The sequence below is a fragment of the Scomber scombrus genome, chromosome 24 (genome assembly GCF_963691925.1).
Source record: "Scomber scombrus chromosome 24, fScoSco1.1, whole genome shotgun sequence".
NCBI classification, from domain to species: domain Eukaryota; kingdom Metazoa; phylum Chordata; class Actinopteri; order Scombriformes; family Scombridae; genus Scomber; species Scomber scombrus.
The window spans coordinates 7,738,193-7,765,055 of NC_084993.1; the positions used below are offsets into that span (position 1 = coordinate 7,738,193).

Below are 26,863 nucleotides of genomic sequence, written 5' to 3' on the forward strand. Positions count from 1 at the left end.
CCTGTAGGTCCGTCAGCAGGTTGCTTGTCTCTCGGACTCGGGCTCTAGTTGCGTCTAGTTCAATCTTGAGCTTCTCCTGAGTGTCCTTCAGACAGTTGATCTGTGTCTGAGCCGAACCCATATTCTGCTCCCCCTCCCTCACCAGCTCCTGGAGGTGGGACACCTGGAAAGATCACCACAGGGGTTATCATCATGCCATCATAGGAAATGAGAGCGGTCACTTTCGTACCCTCTTGAGATTGATCTTTTCGTACCTCCTGGTTGGCCATGTTGACTTTGGCCGAGAGCTCCTCTTTCAAGTTGTCCAGTTGCTGCTGAAGTCGGTCTCTCTGCTCCTCTAACGAAAGACGCTTTATCTCAAACTCCTGACTCATTTTCTGGAGACAAGAAAGAAGAAGAGGAGGAGGAAAGTTCATTAGTGTTGGGACTATCCATAAAACAAGAGATGTCTACAAAGAGCTTTTAATTTAAATACAATCATTATCACAAATTATGAGTGCACCTCTGGTTGAAATATAGTCTATATTTACCCCTGTTTCTGCAGCATTCCTACTAAAATACCCTACAAGTATAATCTCTACAAAAAGAGGAGAGCTAACAAGCCACTGTAAATCCCATTTGTGCTTTAATATGATGTTGTGGCAGTTGTTGAGAGTGAGAGCAAGGCTACTGAATGAAGGACGGACACATGAGTTGTCATAGAAACTTAAAAGGCCATCTCGTCAAACCAACCCGTTCCTATAATCCTTCAAACCACAGCACCAAATCCTCTCTGGGCCACTATGAATTCCTCTTATAAAATTCCCTCTTTTTCATCTATTCTGTCATATTCCGTCTGTTATCCATTCCTACCACTGATATTTATACCAGATATGTTTTGTGCTCTGTTTGTATTAAAATAGTGGTTTATTATAATACTTCTGGATACACAGCACTACCGTATTAGAGACAGATTTCTGGAGCTCATTCTTTGTTAAATTTATTTTACTTTGCTTTCCTAGCAAATGCGGAATCTGAACAGTATTTCATCAACTCTGATTGTCATGCAACCTTAGATCAATGCGGGCAGGCTTGGAAAATATGATAATATATACAGAAATATGTCCATACTGTTAATGTGTCTGGATCTATCTGATCATTGCAGCATGATGTATGGACATATTGTATGTATGTATGCATATTTCCAGGTCTATATTTACACCTGGGGACTGATGGGAATATCTTTGCATGATTTACAGTAGATATATACTTATAATAGCTCTTTATGCAGCCCCTCCGTTCAGCCTCTGTCTGAAACAGGCCATTTTAGCTGCTGTCTCTTTAAGGCTTTGACCATGTTTAACATCTGACATCATAACAGTATGACTATAACAGAAAATCACACTTTGAATGAACCGAATGAGACAAAAACTGTCATCTGGTTATCTTATTTATAATTACTTCACTGTATCATAATTATATTGATATGGCCATAAAAAATATCTATGCACTGCAATAATAGATTTAATCTATATTGCCCACTAGATAAATATTGGCTCAGTGAGTAAATTACATTCCTTAATCGCCATCCTGAGCCGTTGTCACCATGGGAATCTTTCCAATCTCCTGCTTCCATCCCATAAGATGTGAACAAACTATAAAGCAACCGCCCATCTTTATCTAATCCACATGGGAGCCAGCCAGTAATCCACATCTTCTTTCTTATAACCCACTTAGCTTCACCTTTATCATGCTGCTTCCAGGTTTCCAACTTCAGTTTATTCATTAATTAAAACACTGGAAATAGTTAGAAAAAATGCTAAAAAATGACCCCGGATAAGCGGTAGAAGATGGATGGATGGATGGCTTAAAAAATGGCATAAAATCGATGATTTAAACACAGTTTCAGTTGGAGTTTACATCCTGTGAGTCCTTACACATTTCTGGTTGTACTTTTGTTTCCCCTGTGGGATCAAAGATGATCAAATTCAGTTTAGTGTGTATGACAGGTGGTGTTTGCCTGCTGCTGCATTCAATAAGAAAATCTATACTGTTGACAATGATGTTAGCATCCTATTACCGACATCAAGACCTGCAGATCGGTATGCCACTAGACTGAAAATAGCTCTTCCACAGCTAAAGACAGTGAACAGGAATCTACGTCCACAGCAGAGCACCCAGCTGCAGGCAGATTAGAGATTGTATTGCTTCAGTTTGGAGACTCATTAATATCTTTCTGGCAGATAAAAGTTGAAAGTTAAAGGAAAGATGAAGATTGATTCTGCTGTTGTAAAATTGACCACTTGTGTCTCCTTTCTACATCTCCACCCTCTTCCTCCTTGTTTCACGCACTCTGTCTTCCCGGATTCCCCTTTAATTTCACTCCAAATAAAAACATACATTAATCTAAAGACGACGAGGCACAGCGCAGCTCCGGCTTACGTAATATTTCCCTCTTTTTCATCATTTCTCTCTCCATCGCTCCCTTTTCTTTCAGGGAATCTATAAACACACGCCCACATGCTCGCGCAACGCTCTCACCCTGCTCGGAGGCAAAATTTAATGTCAATGAAAATCAACCAATTAGCAGTCAGCTTCAAACAGCATTGGAAGTATGAGCTCACGAGGATGGGTGGGGGGGGGGGGGGAAGGGGCGTTATGAAAGAGCAGAGATATGGGAAGAGGCAGAGAGAGAACATGGAGTTCACAATAGTTTAAAACTCAGAAGTGTGTAATCATTTAAGAAGCATAAAATATGTCTTCTTTTTTTAAAAAGCTGAAATTTTAAAGGTTTTTTGAGACAAGGTGCTGTGAGTTCCTCTATGGTAGTTATATATAATGATGTCTTTGTGCCTGTAAGATAATTCGCTTTAACTGGATGTCAACAAGCTTCAGTATGAATGATTTTCTTCCCCTAAATTCACCGGATGCAGGTGGAGCCACATGAGCGAGAATAAATGGGGTAAATGTACTGTAAGGGCTGCACATAGGAGAAAAACAAGCGCTCCCCCTTGCCTGCCATCCTAAAAGGACATAAAATGACTGACCAATCAGGTGATGGCTACCTCTCTTTAGAGCCATCCATCACCATGTGGGATTAAGTTTAATCCAGAAAAAAAGATGCTTGCTGTCTTTTAGTTGTTGTCTGTTTCATGTTCACATTTGACTTTTAACAAATGAGCCATAAGCTGCAAAAATGAGGTCATCCATACTGATAGGAAATCTAACTGATTGATTGACAGTTTTGGTGACGTCATCCTACATCATCAGCGCTACACAGACTCACATGGGGGAAATCTAATTCGTTGAGAGTGACAGACCGACTGTCATTCAGCGCTTCTTAATGTGTGTGCTCACCAGTGGAGACTGTAATGAGACGTCATATCTCATAAGTGATGACACATTTATGAGTAATCTCATATCGTTTAGCTATTTCAACTATTTTATGCTGCCATTTTAATGAGAAAAGGTATCGAAACTTACGACCAATAGACACATCTACTATAAGAAAATCCTGTGGTGGGAGATGAATTGGAGACTTTTTTAGGTGAGACTCAGCCTCTCTCAGTCCACACCAGCGTTTGATTGACAGCTTTCACATGTTTTAACTGAATTGAACTGGTTAGCTGTGCAGTGCATGATGATGCCCTCATTTGTGTGGGTGAAATACATGTATTATTACATGATTAATATGAAGTTAATGAAAAATATATTAATATATCCGTCTGTGTGGAAGAGAGCAATGAAAAATTTAAAATCATATTTTTAACATGGTTGAAGAAGCTCTCCTTTTTGCCACACTGTCTAGTTTCAACTGCTTCTTTTGCTTATTTAATTACAGAGAGATGTCAGAATAAATAGAGGCTGGTAATAAACAGAAAAGTAGTCCTAGCTGCTTCAGACCATTTGCTGTTCTTAATGTTATGTTGTTGTGGTCAATAAATGAATCGGGTTAAATTAATTCAACCTGTGTAATTTGATCCGTTGTGTTGCTCCTGCGACAATATGGACATTTGTATTCTCTTCATGCGGCCCCTTTGAACTCAGAGAGGATGAAGAGTGAAAAAAGGAAAAACTGGTGGATGAAAGAAAAAAAGAACGAAGCCAATGTCAGAATGAGGGACACGGAGGGAAATACAGCGAGACAGTGATGTTGTTTTCACATCTTAGTCTTAATGTTGACCTAATTATCAAACGTGTGCAGCTCGTGGAGTGGGCGGCTCACTTCTTAGAGATACACATTTCTTAAACGACTGAAGCCATTTGCTCTGAAGAAAATAATTAATTGCTGCACAGAAAAGCTCGAGAGCAACACTCCAGAGTGGCAGCTGTGCATGTTGTAATTACTGTTTTTATATGGAAACTGCTGTGGCCATTTGCATGTTTTATAACTGAAAGAATCATAAATAAGGCTAGTGGAGATAATACATATTTTTTAGGGTAAACAAACAATAAATAGTCAAGAGAAATAACTCCAGAGCTGTTTTTCCTCGGTTCATGTGAAATGATGTCCAAATATATTAAAACAGTCAAACCACAAGAGAGCAACATTCTAGCTGAGCTCCAGTTTTCTGACAGCTGGTTTGATGCACTGACAGCAGTATGTAAATGTAAAATTCAGCCATATGGTAACATACTGTAGAGAAACTAATAAATTATGTTGTCACTTCTACATAATTCATTCAAACCAATCTGTGGATCTTATGTATATACACCATTTTAAAACACAGATAAAATAAAACAGGTAAATATATTTTTTGTTACATGACATGATTCATTACATAAATATGTCCTGGTTTGATGGTAATCTATGTATTTAAAAATAGTTTCTTTATTAGTATCTATACTGTAGGTAGCGTCAATATTGAAAGTTGAAAACAGCAAAAAACTAGAAAAAGAACCTTGATCTAATATTGTTTTGTGACTCATTTCTATATCAAAGAATAAATACTTAATTTGTGTCTTCTCCACATAAACCTGAACACACACAGCTAAACACTCAATGCCAACAGTGCACTCACCATCATAAGGAGTTTCTTCTCCTCCTCTTTCTCCTGTTGGGCCTCCTCTCTCATGGACCGATGCTTGTCCTCCATTTCTTCCAGCGCCATGACCTGCGCCTCCTTGAAGCGATGCGTTTCCTCCTCATAGTGTTCCCTCAACCTGGACAGCTCCTTCTCATACCCCTGGTGCTCCTCACGCAGAGACTGAGGATAAGATTAGCGGTTAGCTTTATGATTCACGGCCTGTGTTTCCCGTCAGATTGGACTGGGATCAATGAAAGGGTTCAAATCACCTGTTCTAGTTTGAGCACTTGTTGTCTGTGCTGCTCATTGGAGGTCTGGCTCTGGTTGAGAAGACCCTCCCTCTCCTCCTCAAGCCTGCAGATCTTCTCCTTCAGCCGGTTCTGCTCCAGGTCCAGGTTCCTGATGGTCGCCTCGTGGGACATCTGGGTGGCCTGCAGGGAGCCAATCTGACCTGGAAACAGTCCATCAACAAAACTTCAGCGATCAACTCACTGAACTCCACAGGTACGCCTTTAAATCTGACAACGCTGGGTAGAGAATTTGACATTACTGTTGTGTTTCTGCTGAGGCAACGGTTTCATCAACCTAGACTGCAGCTTTCTGAGCTTTCTCATTATCCTGAGAACATCCCGCTGCTCGTAAAACTGATAGAGGACGGGTAAAATAATGTTTATCTTTGATGTGCAGAAAGAGAGCAGATGTTCCAAAGAGAGAACAAAGTCAAAAGAGAGTTTCCATGTCAAATGTTGAATTATTAAAGGTTTAATCCAGAGCTTTCAAACTGAATTCAATTTCTTTTCAAACAAATCAGTCAGGATTTTTGTCAGATTGTCAGATTTGATTATTTGTGGCATAAAAGCTCCAAGTTGAAGGAGTTTTATAGAGATGTGTTTGTCTGGGGCCAAATTTGCAACATCCAACCTGTGATTTGCAACATGACATTATTTCCTGTTTTGTTACTTCTGACACATGTCACCAGAGAAAGCAAATGCCATGCCTGCATAACCATAGGATAGCACTGTTGGACTTACACACTTACAAAGAAATGATGAAAAATGTGACTAAAATGTTATAAAGACCAATGATTCAAATGGGCACAAACATGAGAATAAGATGTTTTCCTTTAAAACAACTGTGCACGATATATGTAGAAGCACATCTCACTGGCTTTATGGAGGATTTCAGTTGCCTGTTGTTGAACTCTTTCTCTGCTGCCCTCCAGTTCATACTCAGTGTCTTTCAGCTGCATCACCCAGATCTCTCCGTCCTGGATGGCTTCTTCCAGCTGCTTGTGCAGATTCTGCAGCACACACAGAAACATACAATTACACCACAGCAATGCAGCATTCAGTATTTTAAAACCAAGTCATATCTTTCCCACTGCAGCCTCGAGTCCCATAAAGCAAGTAATTCCTGCTCCACAGATTTGCCTACAGGACCATCAGTGCACACCACATTAGATTTCCCAGCATTTTGAGATTCTTGAAAATCTTTTTTGCCCTGAGGCATTTACTTTTGTCTTAGTTTTCAGCAACTGTTTTTACATCCAATTCAACCCACTTTCCTACACAAATGTAACTAAAAGAAGACTCTCATAGCATTTGTGTTTTTTTTGTCTGAGAACTGTTCAGCAAATATAAGAGAAAATGGGCCAGTGCAGTGTAAGCAGCAAAAGCTATCGTGCTTTAGCAATGTTTCATCTTCACACAAACCTTGATGGTTCCCTCTGCGTTGGCCAGTGACGTCTGCAGTCTGTTGGTCTTGTCTCGGTTCTCCCGGGCCTCCTCCTGAGCTTTCTGAAGCTCACTCCTCAGCTTGGACAGCGAGCGCTGGAGCGCCGCTTCCTGAGCCTGGAACTCCTTACGAAGTTCAACCTTAACACGAGGAGAGGTAGATCATTCAGTCTGAGACGTGAACACATCCCAGGGAGCAGGCGTCAAAAAAAACTCTGATACACCTACTCTATGTTATCTGTCCAGCACTAAACGGCAGAGAGACTACCTAAGCAACTAGCTGGTAATCATGGTGAAACATTTAGCAGCTATTGGACTTATATTAATAAGGTGCACAACTCTAAATGAATGCTAATTACTACTTTTGCTGCTAAATGTGAAAGTAAACAGATGTTGGCTATTTTTTATTGGTTTTATCACATATTTTTTAAATTTCTCATGTGCATTATTAATTTGTTTGCATTGGTTCTGTCTACTATCGGCTGCTCAGTCATCTATAAAACACTTTCTTGTATGAAAGGTGAAACAAATATCGTTTAATTGATTGGGAAGTGTTTTGTATAGATAATTAGGAAAGGTCAGGTTGTAAAACAGCGCAGTATTCCTTTTACAGAGACAGCTGTTATCTGTTATGTGTGTCTATGTAATGAATTCACCTCAGTCCTTTTCCAGGCCAGCAGATTCTCAGTGGTGAGCTGGTGCGTTCTCCTCATGGCCTCCAGCTCCCTCTCATAATACTCCTGAGCTTTCCCCAGCTTCGCCTCGTACTCTTCCACCAGACGGACTTTATCCTTCGTTAGCTCCTCCACCCTCTCCATCAGTGCCTCCACCTACAATTATAGAAGGATAAAAAAGTAAGTAAGTGTTTTGGTTTTGTCTCCCAGATTTGAATGTTAGTCATATTGCCCAAAGGCTGCCAGAATACACTCAGAATATTTTGGAATTAAACTGCCATCTGGACTGCAGATGAATATTAACTATAAACTAACTTTGTCAAATGGTAACATTTATTCTTAACACTGTATATGGTCCCAATAAACACATTTTTAGAGTAGTCTTTGGTTAATCTTCTAAATTGGAAAGTTGATACGAAAGGAAAAATGGGAATAAAAGAAAGGGATGACATGCAACAAAGGTCAACAACCAGATTATAACCACTGCAGGTTTATATTATACTCATAAGCCGACTACACCAACAACACAACCTTAAATAAACACTTAATAAGCCTCTAGTACAGCAATTACCCAGTCAAGTAACTTGCTGCATAAACTCTCCACAAAATCCAAAGATAAAATGCTTCAATCCAGATATTTTTGCCTTCCAGAAGACACATCTATCTCCCACTCTTAGCCCACCTCTTGTCTATGCAGCTCGGCCAGTTTCTCCTGGTCTTCGGTGGAGGTGGCGCTCTGGTTCTGCTGGTTCGTGAGGAGTTCCTCCACCTCCTGGCGGTGGGTGGTCCTCAGATCTTCCAGCGCTCGCCGCTTATCCGCCTCAAACTGGGCCTGAGTGTGGGTGAATGCCCGCAGCTTCTCCTCAAAATCCCGACGCATCTCCTCCACCTATTGAAACCACGGGAAATATTCTATTCTGTTTGAATCATTTTATGTGTAATTGCCAACCCAGTCTCAACCAGTGCCAAGCTGAATGCCCACAGCATCTATTCAGAAAATGCAATATATTTTATTCTATATTGTCAGTATACTTATTTGGGATTTCTCTCAGTGCCAAAACAAATGCTCGTAGCTTCTCAACTCCTCCACTTGTTAAAATGCAGCAGCGTTACATCAAACGATCAGACGCACATGAGGTTGAAAAAATATATAAAAATGTAACATGTAATGTGATGTCATCAGAAGCCAGCTGATGAGCAAGAGCTGCCTCTTTGGGTCAAGCTGGAGCTGGACAGTCTGGAGGCAGTGGCAAAAAAAGGGAAGACAAGAGGGACAAGACCAACGCTAACATATTGAAGACCAATCCAAACATAGATGAACTGATGATGAACTGAGCTCGTTCCGCCACAAGCTCATCACATCGAAATACACTTCAAGTGTTCATTTATGCCTTCTGCCGTCAGACTCCACAAAAGCAGGCGTGTATGATATTGTGTCATACGATGGCATGAGATGGTATATGACATGATCTGACATAATATGATATATGCAGTTCTATTGGATTATATTAAATCAGTATTTCTTACATTTCTTTACATTATATATGGTTTAATTGTGACTTACTATAATGTCTGCGACCAATCACTGGCTTACTTTATAGCTACTCAAAATGCAACACCTCCACTCAGCCTTGCAAGCAATGTTTAAATGCAACCTACCGCTTTCTCCATCAATTTACGTGATTGTGTGCCAACTTCATTTACATGTGAACCTGTAATCCTGGAAGCAAGGGTCATACAAACAGAGGAATCCAGCAGCACAGAGGTCCAAACTCGCTGATGGTTGCCACTTCCTGTTCTAGTGGCAGATACCACTCACCACAAGCATTTACAGATTCTTATCAACATGCTGCATGACACTGCATAAACAGCTCGTAATTAATGTTTCAATGGCAAATATCACTTAACTCTGCAATCCTGGATTCTTAGTGTTATGCCACTTTGAATTTTGCTCTTGTTCTACTGGTGTATTTAATGTTAACACCACTGGTACATACAACTCTCAATACAACTCACCTACATGTGCAGCGGCTGGCTATTATGGGTCTATTATGCGTATGTTCCTGCTGTGTGCCACATGAAAACAGTACTCCACTTACGATTCACCAGCTGCTACTGTGTAAAACTGACAGCTTGTGCTATAACATTACATAAGGCGACTGTAGTCTAACCATTAACACTAGCTACTGTATATGCCAGTTAGCATTTATGTCAAAGTTATTGATGTTTATTTAATTAACTGAAAAAAGTGGTGTATGTTTGTGGAGCTGCAGTGATATTCTGTATATTAGGCAAAGTGTCACACTTGCATTACTTTAATTGAATATTTGCACCATGTCTGTTTTGAGTCACCGTCCACTAATACTTGTCTTGCCATGCTTGTAAGTCACTTCAGATAAGCTGTAAATGTTTAATGTAAATGTAAAGCTGGTGGACTTCTAGTGAAACAACTAGTATATACTTTATGTTTAGTGTTACCTTAAAAGTGTTGCATACTAGTACTTCATAGTGTAGCATGACTTATATGGTTCAAGTATAAGTCAGAACTGAGTATAGTCGACAATATTTCATGAGCAATCGTTTCTTTTTTAATGTCTTTTTTAATGTTTTTTGCAGCTTGCAACTGACACTGCATCTTCATCTTCCCAGCACGAAATAGTATAACATAGTCTTTTACCAGGACGTGATTATTTGTGTGTGTGGTTTGTGTATGTGTGTGTGTAAAGTCGTACCTCTCTGCTCATTGAAACCACTCTCTGTGTGTGCTGGGCCTCGGTGCAGAGCTGCGAATCCTCCATTCTCTGTCTGTACATCTCAAACTCTGCTAGAGCCTGCGAGAAGCAAAACATTAGAGCAGCCGCATTACATTATTTTACATTATAACCGCAATACATTACACAAATGGTTATTGGATACCATGCAGCTCAACTCAGATTTAAATAATTCATCAAAGGCTACTGCAGGACTACTACACACAATATGACGTGAAGAGAATGACATTGAAAAAGAAATGGATTAAACTAAGCCACGCTAAACACAACCAAGCTGAATGAATTCCCTTTGGTGCCCAGCAGCAGTGAGTGACCTGTCTCTTCATGTGTTCGTGGAGTTCGACAGATTCCTCCAGACTGGCCAGCCGCCGCCTCAGGTCAGCTTCGTCCGCCATTTTACTCTTGTACTGCATGATTTTGTCTCTGGTTTCTGTCACAATGTGTTGGACCTGAGAAGCGAGGAAAACAAAAACAGTCAACATCTTGAAAGCTGTGGAAGAAACTCAAAACTCGGTCTCATAAATGACGCCTGGGATGATGCATATAGTCAGTATATACAATACACTATAAAGTGACATGAAGAACTCACAGTATGACTTTTATTCCATTATAACATGTAAAGAATCTCTGCAAACCCACAGAGAGTGTAGGTGAAAATAAGCACTTAAGGGTAAAATGTGTAAATAAATAAAGTGCTACGCTGCTGCCTCTAAGAAAAGCTGCTTGGCAGGGGAGAAAAAATTCCCACTTTGAAAATTTGACACTTGAAAGCAACACTAATTAAATCAACAACTCAGACCACAGTACACTAGAGCTTCTCTCTGAAAGCAGTAAGAAAGAAATTAACAACATCCAAACCCGAAGGCTTAGGGTCTTGTTCTTAAATAAACCGAGTCTCTCATTGGAGATCATTGTTTTTGATCTGGAGCCAGATTTATTATACATCTGTGAAACCAGTCCAGAAAATCCACAGTAGAATAAATTAAAATCGTGTGGAACATGGACACTGATAACTGTGTTTTGAAACCATTTGTTGGCTAGAAACAATCATGACTAATCAAACAACTAATATTCTCATACGGGAATCAAATATGCTGCTCCTCTGAGCTTCTTGTACACTTTTTTCTCTTTTTTTGCAGCTGCTCGGTGGTGTTTTAACAAGATTTATTCAAGGTAACAACCAATATGAGTCATAATCACACTTTGATAATGTGTTTCACTCAGATTAAAGACTGCAGATGGAGCACCTACTCTACATACGGGTGGCAAATTCAAGCAAAAAGCTGAATAAATGATCAGAGAATCAATGAAAGCAGATGTTGTCGAGCAGGTTATGAGGTGTCACTGGATGATTCACAGTCACCAAATCTCATTAAACAGCTATGGGCGGTTTTGGAGTTACATAAAACTCTAAATGAGGGAATATCTTTTGGACTAATAATGGTGTTCATTACTGTCTGAAGCTGTTGTGGACACTTGTGGTGGAGAGATGCCTCATTAAAGACTCTGCGATAACTACACTTGCGTCAAGTTAATTGCATGTCACATTGTTAGAGATGCCTATGATTAAAATCTTGGTTGCAATCTGTGTCAGACTGGACAATATCAATATGAAGGGCTTCACATTGTATGATTGTGCTGGATGTATGGAGAATTTTAGAGCTGTGTGTAAATACTTAGCTCACTTAGAACGAGTGTGTTTTCTCCGCATCGGTCACTGGTGCACGTGTCTCACAGTGCAATCTAGGAACGCTGTTTTGAATTGACGACTAAAGATTTTAACACATTTTTCTCACTTCCAGCCCAAAATTCACATAGTGTAAAAGGGAATCAACACACTTGATGTCGTTCTTTCCTTTAATTAGGCAGCCATCAGTACCTGCTGCTGTCAAATGAGTTAATCAGCAGAAAGGGGAGGGCTTCACACCCACAAAGTGTTACAGATGACAGACACTGGAAAGACATTAATTAATCTCTACCTTAATGCCATAATCAAGATGACAACTGAGGCAGATAAGTTGAAGTGGTATGTGTGATTTTGGAGAGGTCTGCACAGTGAGGTGTTAACACTCTTCCTGCAGGTTGGGGGCAGACAGCTAAAATATGGTGAGCCGACGCTAAAATTGCATCGTGCCAGTGGATCTCTGACTCTCCTCTCACTCCCACTGCAGCAACCTAAAATACTCAACAGATAAAACCTCCAAAATTCTCCACTGAAATGAAAGAAATAACAGCATTTCAATGCTAAAACATACTCTCATTCCCATGACAGCGAGACTGTCTGCTGCTGGGATCGTCCTTTTGAATTTTGTGTTAACCACGTTATCAGCTCAATGACACTCTACAGTGATGTCTGGTGCTTTGTGGTGTCCGTACCTCATCCTCATGGGCATCTTTCAGAGACTCGATTTCCTCTTCATGTTCGTCGTTCTTGGTGTTGAGAGCATAAATTACCTGGAGACGGGAAGAGAATGGGACGACAGAATGAGAATAAAGGAGAGAAAGCTTTTATTAACTGATTCAATATCAGATCAATAGTTCTGCATTAAAGCTCAGTTCTGCATTCAGGGTGCGACAAAGCGATCAATAGCAATAACATCAGAAAACAGAGAGAAATAAGTCTCGCAGTCTGATTAAAGACGGCCTTATTCGCAGACAAGAGTTGTTATTTCACTGCGGCTGCTCTAAAATATATTCACCTCCTTATTTGGAAGTGTTTTCTGTCTCTCTGAACTGTTTGTCAGCCATTTTTCTTCCCCAAAGCTGAGGAAAACTGTGCTTGATTTAAGTTAAACTACCAAACAGATCCAAGACCAACAAAGAGGATGGAGATTAAAACAGAAAGCACACATTAAACAGAAATTATAGAGAGGAAAACGCACCATAAAAAAGCTGTTTTTCGTCTGTCTACACTTGGACAAAAATACCTTTAAATCCTACATGGCCCTCAAATATGGTCACCCAAAAGCCCTCTGCTGGCTGTGGTACTCGCCACACACAAGCCTAAGTGTGTAACATCTTGTCAGTCATGCTCTCTCTCCCCCAGAAACCTAAGTAGGTTTTATAAGCGCTGGAGGTAAATAATATGCAGGTCCTGTAAATTCAGGAGATTTAAAAAAAATAAAAATAAAAAATTTAAGCTTCAGCAAATTGAGGCCTCCAGTGAGCAGCTAATATTCAGTCATGGTCAGCTGAATCGAAGCCCCGCTGGCGTCAGAACCAGCGAAGCACCAACATTAAATCCCCCTAACAGGTGAGGTGAAAAGTTTACACACAACAAACGTAATGGGTGTATACATGATTATTATCCTCTGTAAGGAATAATGGCACTCTCACATAATTACAACTTTCGATTTAAATACCACTTAGATCAAAATCCAAGTAATAATACTACTTACAACCAACTCTGCCTGTACTACACATCTGTAGTTTAACCAGGCAGTTATTAAGTATATAAACTGCAATTGTAAGATTCTTTCCAGTACTTTTAATTAAATTAATAGCCTCTCAGCTTCACTGTTGACAGCATGTTCTGTGGATTATCCAGAGTATGTGGAGTTTCTGGGATGAGATGTTGTAAATGTAATCTTTCAGTGCTTTAAGCTAAACAAACAATATTCACTTTAAGTGAAATGTATTGGTAAAGAGGCAGAAATCTAGATAGATGTCTCAAACTATCTGCATGCATACAGTAGAGTTGACAGAGTGTATTTGGAGTCAGCTGATGTGTTAACCTTAATATCTATGACTCTGCCTGACAGTATTTAGCATCAAACTTGCTTTCATCAAACTGCTAAAACATTTTTGCTCCTTCAAATCGCTTCCTGGATGTTTTTATTTACTCCATCACTAGTATTACTGTACCACTACAGCATGTTTCAGCTGGTAGTGAAAGAAGTCACAGAAAGGTAGATTGTTGCCTTCTGTTCAGCTAGAGTGTGAGCTTCTGATTCCCAGCAGCAAGCCAGCCATGGAACTGTTCCTTCAATTATACATGATTATTTTACTGACGCTGGTGAGCCTGCTGCTTTCATCTCCCTCTCCTCTTCCTTTGCTTTCATCCTTTTCATCTCTCTCCCTTTTGTCTTCTTCTCCTCTCCTCTCTCTTTTCTTCGCTGTCTCTCCATCTCCCAGGAATAAAGATACCTCGGAACATTATTTGTGTCTCCAGTCTAACACAAAAGCTGGTTTTCCATAAATAATGTCAGCTGGAAAAGAAAGTCAGTGAAGAAAACATGTTATTTATACACTGATCAAATAATATTGCAGGCTCGGACTGATAAATTCATTTAAATCTAATAGATTACAACCCCTAACATGGCTTGGCACTTTTTGAATTGTGGGCTTTTAATTTGTGAGCTGAAATCTACAGACCTAGGGGTTAATGTGAGAACGACGGTATTGATTAAATGATTAATGAAAGAAAATCGTTGAACTTTCTCTAACTTGTGCATTTGCAGCTCAACTGAACATATTTTGGTTTTTAGCTGTTGGCTGGACAACATTAGCAATTTGAAGACATCACCTAAGGCTTTGGGAAACTGTAATAATCAGTTTGTTGCTATTTTCAGATTTTCTCCTGAGATAATTGAATAAAGAAAATAAACCTTGCCGGTATGATATATTTAGTCAGTGCTTTGTCATTTCATACCTGCGACAAGAATGACGAGAAGCTGTGAAAAGAGGCTGAGATTCTGAACTTCAACCTACTGAGCACATCCCCCAGTGAGCAAACTCATGAAAGTGAAGCAGAGAATGCATAAGTCCGTCCCTGGATAGGAGTGACATTAAAAACCCTCCTTCTCTCCGTCTCTGTTGGAGGTTTCACAGCCAAGTTTTCAGGCCTGAGGCTCCAATCAAACCAGGCCCAAAGGCAGCATAACAGCCTGCAGCTACAGGAGTCACAGTCAGTCCTTTAATGCTGTAAAACCAGCAGTAGAACATCTCCCACTATGTTTCTTTTTTTTCCTCCCATCATGAATCCCCTCTGGGACCCACAGTCCCTGTTGCTGCTGACCTCTTTACAGGCAGGAGGTGAGTGAAAACAGCCAATATGTGCTACCTCAGAAACATATGATTTCATGAGCTGCTTGTTTTCACGCTTAGAATAGACACACATAAACTGTCCAAACCAGAGAAATGACAGTATTGATCATGTGTATAAATGCTTAACTGACAAGTAACCTCTATTTTAATGATTGATTTTATTGTTAAGGCAAGAGGGAATGTGAACAGAGACCTGAAATGTAATTTACTGTATGGATTCTTTTTTTTCCAATGTTGAGCCATTGTGCAGATATGTAAGTTTTAATTAGCTTAATTTAAAACAGGTGATAAAAATGCATGTTGGCATAATTACCCCATCTTCTTATGCAAAGTAATGCAGCGGAGTCTTTTCTCGGCACTTCAACACATTTACATTGAATGTGATGTTTTATTCTATTTAACTCCTTTCAGATGGACAAGGATAATCCCAAGCAGAACTGATGCAGAGAAACTAATTACATACAGAATATTAAAAAATGGGCATCCATGAGTTATGATATGAGGCAACTCTGGTCACTAAAATGAGGCAAATTCTTTAAACTTGATTAAATAATGTTTAAATTTACGCCTTTCTTGCTTAGAATATAAACATTTTAAAAAACCATTACACAGATTCTGACTGGATCGTTTTATTTCTGTCAGACTGAAAAGAAGTTTAGACTCAGATGAATCTCGTTAAAATGTATCATTAGAGTCAATTCAGCTTGAGGTCTCTCCAGCTAGCGAGGAACTGATCAATTCTACATGTGTAATCAATCAAACTGCACTGTATCTACCATTATAGAGGCGGACGGATGACTGCTCAATAGCATGCTGTTATCAAAAGGCCAATTATGAAGCAGATGTACACTCTGGCTAGTCTATCACTAAGAAGTCAAATAGGTATGGAGCTGCTCTGTGTAGACTGAATGAGGAACGATGGCACGGCTGACAATAGGGCACCCAGGAGGGATGATTCTGGGGCTAAAGGACATTTTCCACACTAGATCGCTATTGATTGAACCGCAGAATAAAAGGTCATTAACGTCTGCAGTAGAACAACTGCAGCATTTTGCTCAAACAACACTTCCAAAGAATGATTTTGTTGCTTTGCTCTCATCATTTTCAGAGGATTACCATCATATTCACTAATTAAAGGATTAACGAGAGCCTTATTCTCCTAGGTGCTGTAGTCTTAACAGGATCCCTCGACGTTTGAGCTTTTAGTCCACTGTTTTCCGCCATCAGACGCACCAGGAAGTGGCAGCACAGCCTCTGTATCCAATTAGCTGAAGCACACAGTGCATTTAGTTTGTCCTCCCGGTCCTGGTGTGACAGCTCTTTGCATCTGTTACTTCTTTTGTCTTTGTGCTGCTCTGAGGATCCAAGGACACTCAGTCTGCATTGTGCACACTCTCCTCCCTGAGCATCACTACAACTCATCACAAACACAGCAGGCAAGTGCAAGGACACAATGAGTCTCTCTGATAAAGGAAATATACGTAGTGGGTTCTGTGATATTCAGAAAAGAGTAGAAATGGAAAACCTAACCGTAAGAAGAACTGGAGTTTCCCAAATCTGCAGTATGTTGCACCCAGGACTGTATGACTCTTCCTCTATCCTCTTGCGTGTAGTTGTGACATCGTGGACTCGTGAAACCTCGTCAGCCACTGTGTAAGTGCTGCCCCAGTTCCAAAACCCATGAGCGTTCCTGCTCATCCAGAATGATTTGGGAACTGACTTGTGTGAACTTGTGTGGACGAGTATCCAAGCATGCATTTTTAACCTCAACCAATGCTTACAGCAGAGGGATTTCCAGGGTTAGGTTTGAGACTGAATAAAGCAAAAAATGTAAACATTTGAGAAACTAAAAAACTAAGAATTTGAACATTATTCTTAAAAATGACTTAAAAAAGATTGGATCAAAATAGCTGATGATTCATTTTCTGCCTACTCATCAATTACTCGACTTGGTTACCAGTTAGTTTGATAGTTTAAGATTTTCAAATTGTAGTGCAGAATTTTGTTAATTTTGTTTTCCATTGTAAAATTTTCACACAAAAACTTCATTTTGAAAATTATTTAGCTGGTTTCTGTCAGCATCCCAGCACACAGACTGTCCTTAAAGTCACAAATGACCTTTTAATGACCGGCAATGCTGGCATGCCCTCCGTTCTGCTACTGCTTGATTTGAGTGCAGCTTTTAACACGATGGATCAGCATTTAGTAGACAGACTGATGCAATGTTGGGTTAAACACTGAGTTCTGTGTGTCCATTAACAACGGTATGTCATTGCTACAGTCAAATATGGGATACCTCAAGGGTCTGTTACTGTAATGTTTTTGTTTTTATGTGAAGCATAAAAATACTAGCCTTCTTTCCTTCTTAAATGCAACGTTCAGTCCAGCTATGAAGCCACAGATGTCACTATAATACATAATCAGTGCATCCTGCATTTGAACCATAACCACACAAAGGCCATGATTTTAAATTTCAGCCCTTCCTTATTTTGCATCTGATGCGTCCTACTTCAACAAACAATAGTTCCACCTGGTGAGTGTAAAATAGCTGAGATGTTGATTACAGCTATTCAAGCCTTCCCAGGTGTGTGTTTATGAAAAAGCAATGCATTTTAAAATATGCTTGGTGGTATCTACAGTATGTGGCACTGTATCAACTCCTCAAAATGATGTAATGGCATGAAAGGCAAAACCCAGGATGTCTCATTTAAATCTCTGCAGCTGCAAACCCCGACACAGATTACATGAGAGCAGAGCCGGCCATTCTGCACCATATATTCCTACTCCTCATTATTTCCTCTGTTGCTTGCAGGAAGCAAATTATTATTTTTTATTTTTTATCTTTTGAAGGATTTGGGATTTATTTATCTCCTTTGCTGATGTTACAAGGTAAAGTGGGATGTCCTTCTTTGTGTTTCCTTTGAACAAAACAAGATTCTCCTGTGTACAACAGCTGGAAAATGTCCTACTTTCTGCCTGCTGCAGGAACATTACTAAAGCAAGCACTGCCTCAACAAACAAGTTCAAGTTAAGTTGCAAAAAGTGCTCACACGCGGCGCTGTAAACACAGAGTTGTAGCTATCAACCAGATTGAATGCAGAATGAATGACACACGCACAACAGCTTTAGAGAGTCGTAACCCAAAACACAAGAATAGCATTGCAGCGATGTCTGAATCACTCATTTGAAATGAAACTGTTTGCATGAAAGAGTAACATGCGCCACATTGAGCATGGCTGGTAAACAGATAGCTGGAGCCTGCAGATACACACACAATGGCAAAACACAGACGCATAAATCTGCCATAACACATTAAATTTTTTGAAAAGACATCTGGATGCGGAACATGGAGAAGCTTTGCTTTGCTTTTACAGAAGCTGGAGCAGAAATGCAATAAAATACACTTGAATTCTTGAAATGACCTCAGAAATCCTTTTTTAATTGCCTCTTCTAAACCACGGATTTATTTCACTGTAAAATTATTTTTTATAATTGATTTATCTGCTGATTATTTACATATAACAGCTCAAAACCCTTGAAATATGCTGTTGTCTAGGATATGAAAAAGAAAACACCACCTTTCTAAGCATGAATTGGCCAAGAAACACCCTGAACAGGTTGTCTATGACAGACAGACAGTCGTATGAACACCATGACACACTATTTAGAGTGAATATACAGACTCCATTTAGAAAACACTGCCTTCCAGTAAGCGTTAAGTGTTAAATCTATTGTTTGTGGACGTTAATTCCAATTCTCATTATCCAGACTATCTCTCCACCACTGCAAATTTAATTATTAACCACTGGAGCCACTGTATTATAATCCTGGATAGCCCATTGCCCATCTATTTGCAATGCTGTGCATGTTTGTTCAGGTTATCTTACTCCTACTGTACTCTAATTCTGTACTGGGATAGAATCACCATGCCTGTTATGTAAAATCTTCTGTCCTCTCTACACAAAGCATGGTTGTACAAATTGCCTTGCACTGTATCCTCCTTTCCTCTCAGACAAAAGCCTCGATGCTGCAAATGTAGCTGCCACCTTAAATCCTCCACTACAGAGCGACATAGTATCGCTACACTGGATTCAGGTGGACTACAAAAGAAGCAGCTCTGCCAAAACCCCTGCATCCCTCCAAGATTACATAACTTCCCCTCGTCCCTTGGGTGGCAATGGCAGTCAGAGATGGCAGAGGAAACATGCACAGGTTACACAGTGATGTGGCAGAGGGTAAATGCACAGCAGCACAGTCCTCTGGGCATTTGGCAAGCTCTCAGCTATCAGTGTAATCACTCATGAAATACAGTCTTGTTGTCAGTTGTTTTTTTTGCAGGCAGAGGACAGCAGTTGGATCACAGGGGAAACTCTTTCTAGGTAAGACTTGTATGAAAGCACATGAATAAGTAAATTAATGAATAAATAACTGCACAAACCTTTCATGGGTATTTAATGTTGACCTATGAACCCTTAAAGGATGCAGAGCAGTTAAATATAATCAAACCTGCTCCTAAATATAAACACATGTAACTTAAGCATCACACCTGCTGCCCTGCACGGCACTTAATGTATAAGATACAATAAAATAACACCACTTCCTCTCACAGCAGCACGTTTACAAATGACATCCCACATCGACCCCTCTCCACGGTACTACTCCATCTACATCCCAACCTGCTCCAAATAATTTAATCACTTCATCTGCGCCATTCATTCATTCACGCACACACTCACCTTGGTCAGCTGTGCAATCTTCTTGCTCATCTTCAAATGCAGATCTTTCGTGTATTCCAGCGTTAAACCCGCGTCGTAAAACATGCTGGATGTTGGAGATTGGGTATATTTGGTGGTGCTGCTTGTCGAGGAGATGTACGGAGGCTGCCAGCCAGCTCCCGTCGCCATTTTCACCGGGAATAAACCAAAACACGACGTGTTAAATTCTAATAAAATGGAGAACAGGCTGTTACCCGTCAAATCCCCCCCATTGTTGTGTTTGGAGTTAATCTTCAGCTTCAGTGAGGGAGAAAGATGGGGAGCAGGGCGCGAGACCGTCCCATCATCGTACGCATCCTCAGCGGGGGCGAGCGCTCGGAAGGATGGGATAGAGGCGGAGACGCGCTCCAGATGTTCATCCAGCAGCGCGCGTGCAGGTTCACTTGGTTTGGGCTTTAACGCAGCTCTCTGTGGCGGGGTTTATCTGGCTTTTGAAGTGCTTAAAGACAGATAGCAGATAACAGCGGGCGTGCTGGTGGCGGAATGCCCAGCTTGTGTGTCATGCTGTCAGCCTCGGAGACTCAGCAGCGCACAAGCTGCATGATGCTGCGTTCACGGCTGTCGGACGTGTAGGAGTTTTGAGCGCACAGGAATGTCCCGCAGCTGGGATATTTATATACAAAAATTTCACGTGAAAATATAGCTTGTTCCATTATAAACTGAGAAATATGTCAAGAAGAATTATAAGACGGTTCTCAGTAGGCTATAAATGATTCAATATTTCGTGGAAAATATTCAGACATATATCAGCTGCAGAGGCAATGCTGTAGTTTCCCCCTTTTATTCATTATAATTTAATAGTTTATCAATTTTGCATGTGTCAATTTCCTCTGTAACCTTTAAAACTTTATTGGCTTATAAATATAGCTGTCCGACAGTTCAACACCTTATATCCACTAATATAAACATGCATAAACCATATTCGTCAATTCGATTTCTTCTGTTTCTACATTGCACTTGTAAAGGCTAATCTGCTGCAGTATAAAACAAATACGACAAATGATGTTTTTACACTTTGACCATTGTTTCCCACCAAAAAAACCCTTACTAAATGCTGTAATAGCTCTTATTTGTGTTTGGAAAACGCGGTATTAGGAATTTAATCGGTGATATGTTCAAATAAATTACAAAGAAATGTGTCTTAAATAATGAGGAAATGCTCCTTTATCAGGTGTAAACGTTGTTTTCATTCTGGCTTCACTGCATTACATCAGGCTTTAGATGATAAAGCTGTGACTGATCCTGCACTGACATCTGTTGGTGATGTACATGCACTGCAAAAAGATGCTTTAAAGGGTCAGTTCATCTAATTACAAACAAAAAAGCGCCATCAACAATAAATGGAGTTTTATAACAAAGTTCAGGAACAGAGACCACGCCTCATACCCTCTCAATTTCCTCTCAAGCAGTACTTAAGTCACACCCTATCAGCTCTATCCCCCTTCGTCTCACTCCGAATACCCCTCCCCCCTCACCCTCTTTCTAATGTTCTCTCATTCTGTTTTATTACAGGAACTGGGGATCTGCACCACGGACCAGACGCAGAGACAGCTCCCCCACCCAGAGTCTCATCCTTCCCCGGTTCCCTTCCTACACTCACCTAGGAGACGGGAACAGCATCCTGCGCCTCCTCATCAACCTGGCACCCGGCTCCAACTCGCACCCACACTACATCCTAAACCTCTATTCTTTTATTCTCCCCCTCCCCTACATCCCATCCCTTCCCCCATCCCCACGACCCTCACTTCTCCCTTCATACCCTACGACCCCTCGACCCTAACCCCAATACATCCAACCGACCCTCACCCCCCATCCCACCTCTTCGACCTTTCGACCTTCATCCCTTTTGACCCTTATCCCCTCATCCCTACCCACCTACCCTCACCCCCCATCCCTACCCCTCAACCCTCACCCCCCATCCTTCCTTCCCTATCCCTCAACCCTTTTTCTAATTCACACAATAAATACTTAAACTCATATCTCAGTTGGCGTGGTCTTTGTTAGTGAAATAGCCAAAGAAATCTCAGCTCAGGACCAACCTAAAAGTTCTGGTGGACCTAGAGGACCCATAATCACATTGCATACAGAAAATAACTCACTTTATTTTAGTTTGGAGATTTTAGATGAGTCTCTGAGAGCTCTGCCTTCACCCTAACACCATTGAATAAAAAACTGTAAAAGAATACTTAGTGTGGAGATCAGTAGGGTAAGTAGTGTAGGGAGCGCATGGAAGTGGAGATAGTGTGTGAATGTTGTGACGTGTGAGTAAAGAGAGAGAGAGTTAGTACTGGGCACACAGGTGATCCAGTAAGCACTGATGACACACCTGTGGACCAAATCTAACAGTGAGGTGAATCATAAGAGCACTGCTGACCACAAAACAGCAGGGGTCGCCACAATACTGTTTACCACCAAACCTACTTTAGCACGTTAGCATGATATATATCTAGTAAATAGCACACACAAAAATAGAGCTGGGATTCATTTGGATGTCATTAGTTTTTGTCTGGTCATATTGGACATTGACACATGATGATGGAGCTAAATGAAAATGTTTTATTCAGCCTGAGATTTCAATTAAATCCATCTAATATTTATTAAGACATGTCAGTATGGAGTAAAGTGGTGGACTGACATCACCACGACTAGAGTCACATCACTAGCATTGCTAAAAAGTTGAGTCGGAAAATCTTGCTTTTACCAGTAGAAACTCCAGCTTATGACTAGAAGGTGGACAGAATAGGCCATTTCTTATAAATGTCATAATGAGTTTTAGGGATGTGAAAATACTGTAGGCTCATTAATTCAGGCTGTTATTAGTTCTAAAGCACTAATTTGCACTTGTCTTGATTTATAACTGAGTATTTCAACATAATCACCTCATAATGAAAGCACACTTTCATTTAGACAAAATAGATTGTGTTAAGTATATGTATGGACTGATGTATGAATATATTTTGTGACAATGTTATAAAACTTTTCCCGACATTCCACTATGAAGCTTAAAATTTAAGGTTGATTTAGATGAGTTATGGCCAATAGTAGACTCGTACTGAATCACTACAGTGCTTTAAAGGGTCAAATGCGGTCTCACTTTCTAGTCATGCCACCATTTATGTTTAAAGTGCTCAGATTTTGAAGTATGACCAGTAAAACATTTTCCAACCTAAGATGAACAGTTTTTCATTTGTGCTGGTCAAAGTACTGAAACATTACATTTTCCACATAAAATGTCAGGGTTGTTAAGAACAAATTTCACAAGTTAGTTCAAAGACTGTTTTTTAGTCTCGTCATGATTCTGATACAGTCCTCTCCACAAGTCCGCCTCAGACTTTTCCCCTTGTTTGTTTGGACTGGCCTGTGTGGGATATTACATCAGTTGCCTTCATTAATTTTTTTTTTTTTTTTTTCTGTTGGCCTGTCTTGTCATCATGTCTTTCTTCCATGTTATTTTTGTTCTTATCAGTCTTGTCATCAATGTTTCTGTGTAACATGTCTATTTGTTGCCCCAGGTTTCCTTTGTAAAAGAGATTTTAATATCTCAATGGGACTTCGCCTGGTTAAATAAAGGATAAATAAAAAATAAATAAAATAAAAAAATTAATTAGTCCGTCTTTGTTTTTATTCTAGCATGTACTCACGCAGCTTTTACTCAGCCTAAATTATTAAGACGTTCTTTCTGTTTAGTATGGATAAGAGAGGTTGTAGTGTTGCTTGTGTATTCTGTGGCGCTTCTGTGCATGTCTGTTTATCATGAGGAAGATTGTGTTCGTGGGGTTTTTTAGTGTTCCTGTGCTCCTCCCCAGCCTGCTGTTTCCTCTGCCCTTCTACACACCTGCCCTGCATGAAGCCTCGTTAGCCCTGCCCCCGCTCTGTGTTCTCCCCACCTGCACCTCATCTCCTCGTTAGTTCAGTAAGTATCCAAGTCCCATTTTTCAGTTCAGTCTTTGTTGAGTCACCTGCTTATTTTGCCAGTACCTGTGTCACAGTTTCTTTTGATCCTGTTTGCATGTCGTTTCATGCTTTTAGGTCCACCTGTTCTGCTCTACTTGTGACAATTTTGTAATCTGATCAAAAAGACAAGCAGTGGTCGTGGTCTGTGCTGTGTAATGCTGAACAGATGGAAGAAATAACATCTGCCAAAACATTATGCGCTCCCTGAAAATTCAGCAGTAATATCAAAAACTAGTAATGACAGAGGAATGCTGATTAGATTGGAGGTGAGCAAACAGTTCACACCAAACTATTGTGATAAAGCTCCTCATATTTAATACCTAGAGCATCATAATGTTTTACTGCAGCATGTGTCATATTGAACAGTATAGTGCCTTGCAAAAAGTCCAGTATAATCACAAAGCATCACCAATTCATTACACAAGATATTTGATTTATTCCAACATCAGCACTCGATACAAAGATTTCTCACTCGTTATTATTATATACTTATCAACAGTCAAATCCATCTATTCAGTATAAAGTCTGTCTCCAGGATAATGTGTTATTTACAGTATGGGGCTGATGTCTGCACTGGTAATTATTTGGCTCCTGGTGTTATTTAGTTTATGAGCTGCAGCAGCTGTTTGAGGAAGCTGCCAAATGCTCATCTAATCTCAGATTTTGTGGAGTTTTCCTCTGAGGCTGGAAACAAAGTCAGTGACCACTCTGATTAATCCACCTCCTACAGAAACTGACAGTTACTTCACGATTTTCACAATTTTCTGTTCATGTTATTCATCTCTCGTCCTCCTTACAGCGCTCTCTCAGCTTCCTCCAGTGAGTTCTTGCCAAATTTGATCTTTTCATACATTGCTCTGCATCCTTTGTTACAGTTTGAACTGCTACACTGATCTTATGGCTGGATGCCTGATAAATTGAACACTTTGTCTTGAAAGCAGTCTTCGTTATGGTAAATTATGGAAGGTAACACTTTTTTAGTACTGAAAATGATAAAAGTAAACACTAGACTAATATTAAGACCTGTGATGATCTGACATGAATATTTATGACGCATATGTTCACATACTACACCAATATAGTATTTTAAAGGTGCAGTGTGTAGAATTTAGTGGCTTCTAGTGAAACTAACTTGGTAGAAATACAATATAACATTCATGAGTATGTTATTATTAGTATATAGAATAAGAATAGTTGTGTTTTCGTTACCTTTATAGCCCTTCATGTTTACATATTTTTATTTGCGCATTATAACCTGTAGATGGTACTGTTTCCTTACTCCTAAAGCAGCCTAAACTTTGATGGTAGACAGGAGATCATGGTGTATTTTTTTTTTTACATCAGGATCATAATTGGATTGGATAAATACGCTGATATTATTTAAACCTACTTGGAACTGATTTCTCCTGAGAAAACTGGACATTTCCACCTCCATCAGCCTCCTCCCGCCATCTTCCAATTCCTTATTTGATTGACACCATTCTGCTGCAGCAGTTTAATGAGGAGTTCACCTCTTCTTCTTCTTCTTCTTCTTCTTCTTCTTCTTCTTCTTCTTCTTCTTCTTCTTCTTCTTCTTCTTCTTCTTCTTCTTCTTCTTCTTCTTCTTCTTCTTCTTCTTCTTCTTCTTCTTCTTCTCCTTCTTCTTCTTTTTCTTGTTCTTCTTATCTGCACATGTCTTTGTGCACCAGCAACTTCTGCATCTTTCCTTTGTCTGTGCAGCAATTCCAGACAATGGCAGGCGTAGACGGCTTAACTTAGCTTAGTTTTATCTGCAGACACAAGCTCTCTGGGCTTTCAGTACATTCTGCAAACTGTACAGTGATATTCTGTAACACAGGCTTGAATGAATTAACTACACTTTGTTCCTACTTACTAACTTAAACACAACTACCAACAGTGATTCTGGTGACAATAATGTTAAATCTCATGTAAACCAGAGGTCAGTACAGAAAATAGCTCAATAAAACTGAAATTGTTATAGTTATTATTATTGAAAAATGTTAGTTTAGTAAAATGATGCAATTCAGTGTAAACAACTCTAGTACTGCTAATACTTGCACTTTTATCAGCAACATGTTGTACTTAAAGTATCCACATTAAAGTACTGTATAGGCAGCAGAACAGCCTTTTACTGAATTATTATTAATGAATCATTTTAATGTTCCTGCTTTGTATTCTTTTGGGTACTTCTATCGAACGATCATGTTTTGTATGTAAACCTTGATGTGCAGGTTAAGTACTGTTTTAATTTAAATGTAGTGGAGGGCAAAGTACAACAGTCGCCTTAAGAAATATAGTGAAGAAAGGGTATAGGCTACTTTCTTTCCACAGCAAGCAATAGCCTAACAAGACCTTTGGGAAACTTGAGGCAAAGTTAGTGCAACTAAGTGTGAAAATATCCAACATCAAGCTTTCCTGTTCCGACCAAAACAGTAAATGCAGGATAATTTGAGGTGACACCCAAAGGTACACTTGCAGAATAAAAATCCTTGAACATAGACTTTTAAAACCTATAGGTTCTGAATGTTTTTAAGTATAACACTAAATCAGAAAATAAATGTGTAGTTCGGTCTGCAGTCCGCATAATGTCATCATCAATGTGTCAAAATTGTATTTATATTTCAATTTCATTTCCTTTCAATCAAAAGAGAAGAGCGATTTCTCAAAGACAACTGAACCCTGGGATGTTGATCACTATAGTCTCTACAGGACATATAGCTGGCAATTTTACACATATCAAATTATAAATAAATAATAAAAAATAATATAAATAATAAATATAAACCTTTCAGAATTGTGTGGCTCTATTCACAGATGTGGGGAAATGAATAATAAGAGGAAATGCATTGTTAGAGAAGCTTGATTGAGGCCACTTTACTATCAGCAATGCTAAATAGCATTTTG

The 26,863-nt window shown here is 39.7% G+C and overlaps 1 protein-coding gene across 1 annotated transcript in view; it reads right to left on the reverse strand.

The window, feature by feature from the left end:
- Positions 1–20,134, reverse strand: part of LOC133976433 (protein FAM184A-like) — a 44,633-nt gene extending 24,499 nt beyond the window's left edge. Inside the window, exons 1-12 of the mRNA XM_062414644.1 lie at positions 19,967–20,134; positions 12,561–12,638; positions 10,499–10,633; positions 10,146–10,244; positions 8,096–8,302; positions 7,396–7,569; positions 6,719–6,880; positions 6,171–6,306; positions 5,276–5,457; positions 5,001–5,186; positions 255–377; positions 2–163 (exon numbers count right to left, since the gene is read on the reverse strand). Of these exons, the coding sequence (XP_062270628.1) occupies positions 2–163; positions 255–377; positions 5,001–5,186; positions 5,276–5,457; positions 6,171–6,306; positions 6,719–6,880; positions 7,396–7,569; positions 8,096–8,302; positions 10,146–10,244; positions 10,499–10,633; positions 12,561–12,638; positions 19,967–20,134 (1,812 nt within the window). The remainder of the gene's footprint in view (position 1; positions 164–254; positions 378–5,000; positions 5,187–5,275; positions 5,458–6,170; positions 6,307–6,718; positions 6,881–7,395; positions 7,570–8,095; positions 8,303–10,145; positions 10,245–10,498; positions 10,634–12,560; positions 12,639–19,966) is intronic.
- Between the last annotated feature and the right edge of the window lie 6,729 nt (positions 20,135–26,863).